The sequence below is a fragment of the Oratosquilla oratoria genome, chromosome 19, assembly GCF_046742065.1.
Source record: "Oratosquilla oratoria isolate Oo_2021 chromosome 19, ASM4674206v1, whole genome shotgun sequence".
NCBI classification, from domain to species: domain Eukaryota; kingdom Metazoa; phylum Arthropoda; class Malacostraca; order Stomatopoda; family Squillidae; genus Oratosquilla; species Oratosquilla oratoria.
The window spans coordinates 58,289,430-58,296,929 of record NC_134795.1 but is presented as its reverse complement, the minus strand read 5'-3'; the positions used below and the strand labels follow the sequence as shown (position 1 = coordinate 58,296,929).

At 33.1% G+C, this 7,500-nt stretch overlaps 1 protein-coding gene across 2 annotated transcripts in view; it reads left to right on the top strand.

The window, feature by feature from the left end:
- The first annotated feature begins 1,340 nt into the window (after positions 1-1,340).
- The window catches only part of LOC143035928 (uncharacterized), a 231,556-nt gene continuing 225,396 nt past the window's right edge, over positions 1,341-7,500 (top strand). The window contains exons 1-2 of one of the 2 annotated variants that reach the window (XM_076203144.1): positions 1,341-1,374; positions 2,835-3,003. In XM_076203144.1, coding sequence (XP_076059259.1) covers positions 2,931-3,003 — 73 coding nt within the window. In that variant the 5' untranslated portion in view covers positions 1,341-1,374; positions 2,835-2,930. Of the gene's footprint in view, positions 1,375-2,815; positions 3,004-7,500 lie in introns of those variants that run through there. The other variant, XM_076203145.1, reaches the window with a different exon arrangement.

The window sequence follows — 7,500 nt, the reverse complement described above, 5'->3', positions numbered from 1 at the left end:
AGTTGTAATAGTAATAGTAAATATGGTAGTAGTAATAGTAAAAGAGTAATTGTAATAGTATTAGTAATAGTAGTAATAGTAATATAGTAATATTAGTAAATATAGTAATAATAATAGTAATAATAACAGTAATAGTAATAGTAGTAATATAATAATAGTAAGTAGTAATAAATAATAGTAATAATAGTAATAGTAGGAATAGTAATATTAGGAATAGTAATAGTAATATTAGAAATAGTAATAATAAATAGTAATAGTAATAAATAATAGTAATAATATAGTAATAGTAATAATAGTATAGTAAATAGTAAGTAAGTAAATAATAATAGTAGTAAATAATAGTAATAAGTAAATATAGTAATAATAGTAGTAATAATAGTAATAATAATAGTAATAGTTAAGTATAATAATAGTAATAATAGTAATAGTAATAATAGTATAATAAATAATAATAGTAATAATAATAGTAATAATAATATTAATAGTAATAATAGTAATAATAATAATAGTAATAAATAGTAAATAGTAATAATAATAATAGTATAATAATAAATAATTAATAATATAATAATAATAATAATAATATAATAATAATAATAATATAATAATAATATTAATAATAGTAATAATAATAATAATATAATAATAAATAGTAATAATATAATAAATAATAATAGTAAATATAATAATAATAATAATAATAATAATAATAATATAATATAATAATATAATAATAATAATAATAATAATAATAATAATAATAATAATAATAATAATAAATAATAAATAATAATAACAACAATAACTTGTTGTAATAATTAATTTAACAATTAATGGCATTTGTTATTTCTTCTCTTACAGACGTCCTTAATCCACCTACATATTTTCTGCATGGTCTTCCTCTTGTCCTTTTTCTGTCTATTTTTCCTGTTAGGCACGTATATTCTAATTGTTGTTTTCTCTTGGCATGTCCTACAAAGTGTAACTGTCTTTTCCTGATAGTTGCTATTATTTCCCTCTGTGTTCCTATTTGCTGCAGTATTTCTTCGTTTGTTTTATATTCTGTCCATGAAATTTTCAGCATTTTTCTCCAAATCCGCATTTCTACTGTTTTTATCCTGTCCTGCATTTGTATAATAATAATAATAATGATAATATAATAATAATAATAATAATAGTAATACTACTACTACTACTACTACTACTACTACTACTACTACTACTACTACTACTACTACTACTACTACTACTACTACTACTACTACTACTAATAATAATAATAATAATTATGATGACAATGTATGTTTTTTAATTTTCAGGATCGAAATGCGATATAGCTAAGACAAACTTATTAGTGATCAGACTGAACTGAGAGTAGGTATCAAAGAAATGTTAAAAAAAATAAAGATAAAAAATGAACAACCTATATCAATTGACCCGTAAATACCCAGATTCATTCAACTGTCATTGGACGTTTGAGAAAGGATTCTTATTTTCGTCAAACAAAACAAAATCGCATTGTGGCGCTATTCGTTTGGGAACGATTCCCAACGCCAGTGATGAGTTAGTGATGCGACTGTTCGTTATAGTAGTTAGTAGACAGAATTGTTTGTTTACGTCTGAATTCGTGATAATGTTGTGCTTGGAAAATCTGTGCAATCAAGGAATGATCGGTATGTATAGTGTTACATGCTTTACTGAAGTCCACGAAATGCAAATACTTTCAAAATCGGGACAGCGAAAGAGAAGAAATAGAGACAAATCGAATACAAAACTTACCATGGAAAAAAAAAAAAAATGTTCTTATTGTTAAGTGAGATTAGTGTTTTTATTTTGTGTGTAGTGATATAAAAAATATTGAGAAAGAAAAAGAAGAAAAAAGAAGAAGAAACGTGATAAAAATAGAAGTCTCGAAAAAAGAAAGAAAGAAAAAGTTGGAGTAAATTTTGGGTCTAGCGATGTCGTGTCAGTGTGGCGCGGTAGAACAAGGAAACATTCCGATAATCCGCTTAGGTGCACATGCACGCAAACACGGTCGTGCCTGATCGATGAAAGTAAATATTCTTGATGTGAACAAGCAGAGGTCGTGATTGGCTCCACAATTTCATTCAAATTGTTTTCAAATCAATTCTCCATGTCTCCCAGATCATCAATAGAAACTAGTCATTTAGGTCAAACTCCTTTGAGACATTTGTCGTTTATCAAAAAAAGATAAATAGATGAGTAATGAAAACAAAACAAAAATTAAAGAAATAAATAGATAAAATAAGAATAAATAAGTCATTAATATTAAATAGATCAGTAAATGATTAAATCTAATAATAGATCAAATAAGATATATCAATAACAAATAAATAAGAAATAGATAAGAAATAAATAGATAAAATAAGTAAATATATAAAGAAATTAAATATATGAATTGATTAGATGAAATTAATAAAAAGACAATTCATCGATTAAATCTAGAATTCTGATAATCACTGACATTGCTTTCTCCATATTTTTCAAATCTAGGTTATCAGCCTTCAACTAACCAATGGAACTCGTATACTTTTTCTAGAACTTTATTGTCTATTCCCAAAAATATAAAAACAAAATAATTCCTCTAGTTAATTCATTTTTTTGCTAGTCCATTTCTAGAGCTTTTCTCTAGAAGTCATTCATTCTAAGATAAAAATTATCTACTTCCACTAGACACCATGTTTATTTAAATCTAGAAAGAACAAAAATACTGAAGAAAAAAAAATTACTTGTAAAAGCTTTTTATGAGCGTTGCCAATTTTTTTTTTTATAAAGTTCTTCTGTTTTTCTAACAACAGTCCTATTCTGTTCAGCAACAATGTTATGTTCTTCCCCGCCACACTGACGCGCTGGTAACTGGAGTCGTACTTGTTTTCGTGAAGTACTTTGAGAAGTACATTGAGTACATTATGGGATGTACACCCAGCCAAGATTTTGTTCATTCCATCAACAACGACCAACTCGACAACTCTCCGAAGTTTGGTAAGTACAAGGGAATATATATATATATATATATATATATATATATATATATATATATATTTATATATACATATATATACATATATATATATATATATATATCTGTGTGTGTACGATCAATAAGGAATGAGAAAATGTCAGGAGAGACACTATTTTCATAAGCTTACAGAACTTTGTCTCCTTCAAAATAATTGCCTCTCGCATCTACACACTTCTGCATGCGTCTCTCCCAATCCTGGAAGACCTCCTCGAAATCCTTTTTCAGTAGTCCCATCAGGTAACTTTCTGATGCTTCTTTCAGCTCCTCTGTTGACTGGAATCTGGTTCCCCTGAGGCTGTCTTTCATGCGTGGGAACAGGAGGAAGTCGCAAGGGGTTAGGTCAGGGCTGTAGGGTGGGTGTTGTGCCACTTTCATTCCCCTGTCGGCCATCCAGGTGGTCACCAGCGTTGACTTGTGGCATGGGGCATTGTCCTGGTGGAACCACTACTGACCACTCTTCCACTGCTGAGGCCTCTTCTTCCTCATCTTCTCCCTGAACCTTTTCAGAACAGTAAGGTAATATTCCTTATTGACGGTTTGACCCTGAGGAACCCATTCAACGTGAATGAGTCCCTGGGAGTCAAAGAAAGGAGTGACCATGGCCTTCTCCTGCGACCTGCTCATCTTTGCCTTTTTGGGTTTGGCGGAGGTCGCGTGCTTCCACTGAGCACTCTGACGTTTGCTCTCAGGTTCGTAGGTGAACACCCAACTCTCGTCGTAAGTCACTACCTTATTCAGGAATCCTGAATCAGCCTCTATAATTTCGAGAATGTCAGTGCAACATTCCACACGAAACTGCCTCTGGTCGTCGGAGAGGATATTTGGCACGAACTTGGCACAGACTTTGTGGAGCTCCAGATCTTCGGTCAGAACTGTCTCTACTGTGCCAATACTACCAACAGCTTCAGATATCATCCTCACTAACCTTTGCACTTCCTCAATGTTTTCCTCCTTGCGTGCACTTTTCGGTGCTCCAGACCTGGGTTCATCCTCAACCTGTTCATTTCCTTCACAAAATCTGTTAAACCAACGATAGAAACTTGCTTGGCTCATCTGTTCATCCCCATAGGCCTCCTTTAACATTCCATAAGCTTCTTGTTTGGTTTTCTTAAGTTTAACACAAATTTTGATGGCGTAACGTTGCTCCATGTTTCCCTGCATCTTGACAAGTGTTCACAGATCGGCAAACCGAATCAGACTGGTTCCACCACGTTCACCGCATGCATTCAGACCTACAAATATAGAAAGTTGCAGTTAGTCATTTTATAGATTATATGTATGTGTACTTCACCGTATAGTAGTATTTTGAACAAATCATATTCAATGTCTCGCCTGACATTTTCTCATTACTTAAAGAACATGATGTGGTTGGTTACCTCATCATGGTAGAGAGAATTGTCCTTAGGTGAAGTATTAATGTAAGTTTAATTTTCTTCAGGAGTTGAATTTGATTTGCCCGTCCGCCATGACATACATAATACACGATGAATATATTAACGCTTTGTAAAGCGTATGCAAATAAAACTATATATAAATACATTTAACAAAATAATGGTCAACCATGTACTGCAATATTTACAGCATACTGTATTGATTATGATAGATACATAACAATGATTTCACAATGATTAACAATTTTATTTACAATAAAGCTATGTGCAATAAGGGGACACTGCAGAAGTGGCGGGGTGTTGCCATAAACATACCTTGTATATATATATATATATATATATATATATATATATATATATATATATATACACACACACACACACACACACACACACACACACACACACACACACACACACACACACACACACACACACACACACACACACACACACACACACACACATACACACCCACCCACCCACACACACACACACACACACACACACACACACACACACACACACACACACACACACACACACACACACATATATATATATATATATATAATATATATATGTATATACATATATATATATATATATGTGTGTGTGTGTGTATGCTAGGATATTGTGACAATTTGATGAAGGTGGAAAAAAAAGTGACGGGTCTATTTCCGAGTTTCTGAGTTTATTCCTGACCGGTTTCGCTCTATGCTTCTTCAGAGGAATGTGATTCTGGGGTTAAGTTGTCGGTATACACAGTAAGAATAGGACCGCGTTCCCCCCTTGGAGGTTGGCCCCGTCTGTACAATAATTTAACATTTTTAATACAGTGTACAATAATTTCAGATATAGCTCCGGTATGTGTGGAATGTTGTCCGAGGGTGTAATAGTGTAAGTGAAATGAGTGAGTGGTGTAAAAAATTTTAAAAACCCCGAAAAGTGTCACACGATAACTTATGATATGAAATAATATAATGATGACATATCCAGACAAAATAAAATAAGACGTCACATCGCTTCAAATTATCACATTGTTTTCATTTTATTATTTTTATTTTATCCTATTTCATTTTGTCTGGATATGTCATCATTATATAATTTTATATCATAAGTTATCTTGTGATTTTTTTTCGGGTTTTTTCATATTTTTTACACCACTCACTCTTTTCAGAGGACTAGAGGAGTGCCTGTATAGTTCAATTTTACAAAGGAAAAGGGGACAAGTGTGAGTGTAGTGGTTTCAGAGGGATCAGTTTGTTGAGTGTGGTTGGGTTTTGATTGAGAGGATTAGGAGAGGAAGCGAGGGAGTAATTGATGAGGAACAGTGTGGGTTGCGTGGTAAGACAGATATGTGAGAAGATTTTAGGAAAAGGTAAGGATATATTTTGGTCCTTTATGGATTTGGAAAAGGCAGGGTAGATAGGAAGGCACTGTGGGAGGTATTGCAGATATATGGGATAGGAGGAAAGCTGTTAAGAGTAGTCAAGATTTTTTTTACGAGAGTAGTAGAGCTTGTGTTAGAATTAGGATTGAATAGAGTGAATGGTTAGAGGTAAAGGTGGGACTTCGCTAGGAATGTGTTATGTCGCCTTGGCTGTTTAATTTTAACATGGAGGTGCGAGACCTAAAAGCAAGGGTAATGGGTCAGGGATTGGAGATGGTTAGAGAAAATTGAGAAAAATGGGAGATAAGTTAGTTGTTGTTTGCTGACGACACTGCGCTTGTGGCAAGATCAGAGGAGGGATTAAGAAAGTAACAGAGTTTGGGAAGGTGTGCGAAAGAAGGAGGTTTAGGAAAAGTGTAGGTAAAAGCAAGGTGATGAGATGTACAAGGGGAGAAAGTGGCAGCAAATTGGAAGTGAGTATTAAGGGAGAGAGACTGGGGGAAGTGGATAACTTTAGATATTTGCGTTTAAATGTGGCGGGAAAGGGATGAGTGGAGGTGGAGGTAGAATGTAGATTGAGAGAAGCAAGTAAAATCTTTGGTGGATTAAAAAGTGTAATGAGAAATAGACATTTGGAAATGGATACTAAAAGGAGATTGTAGGAAGGAGTGATTGTACCAACAAAACTTTATTGGTCAGAAACATGGAACATAAGAGAGGAAGAGTTTAAAAAAAAAGGTGACAAAAATAAACCAAATAACTATAGGCCTATTAGTTTGACTTCGATCGTAGGAAAAATAATGGAAACTATCATCAGAGATGCTATCGAATATCATTTAGAAAGTAACCGTTTGATAAATGATAGCCAACATGGTTTCAGACGGAAACGTTCTTGCGTGACTAACTTACTCGAATTCTACAACACAGTTGTCTCGAATTATGACAAAAGAAACAATATAGATTTAATATATCTAGACTTTGCAAAAGCTTTTGATACCGTCCCACACGAAAGACTACTTACTAAATTAGCTTTGCATGGAATAAGTGGTAGCCTATTAGGTTGGACTAGTAATTGGTTGAAAGGTCGAAAACAGAGAGTTGTTTTAAATGGAAAAACTTCTGGATGGAAAAGTGTTGCAAGTGGAGTTCCTCAGGGTTCCGTTCTTGGGCCACTTCTATTCATAGTATATATAAATGATATAGACCATGGACTAAAATCTACTGTTTCCAAATTTGCTGATGATACTAAACTGTGCGGAGTGGCAAATGATCACTCAAACCAATTAGATATTCAAGAAGATTTAGATAAATTACAGCAATGGTCTGAAAAGTGGCTAATGAAATTTAACACAAGTAAATGCAAGGTAATGCACATAGGTAAAAATAACAGCAAGTACGATTACAAGTTATTTGGAAATTCGTTAACAAAAGTGGATAGTGAAAAAGATCTCGGCGTAATTATCAGTAACGACCTCAAATCATCCAAGCAGTGTATTTCAGCCTCTGAGAAAGCAAATAAGATTCTGGGATTGATTGCGCGATCTTTTGATTTCAAAAGTCCATCACTCATTAACAAGCTATATAAATCGTTAGTTCGTCCACATTTGGAATATGCTGTTTCCGTATGGTCACCGAATCTCATTAAAGACATTGACAGACTGGAAAAAGTACAA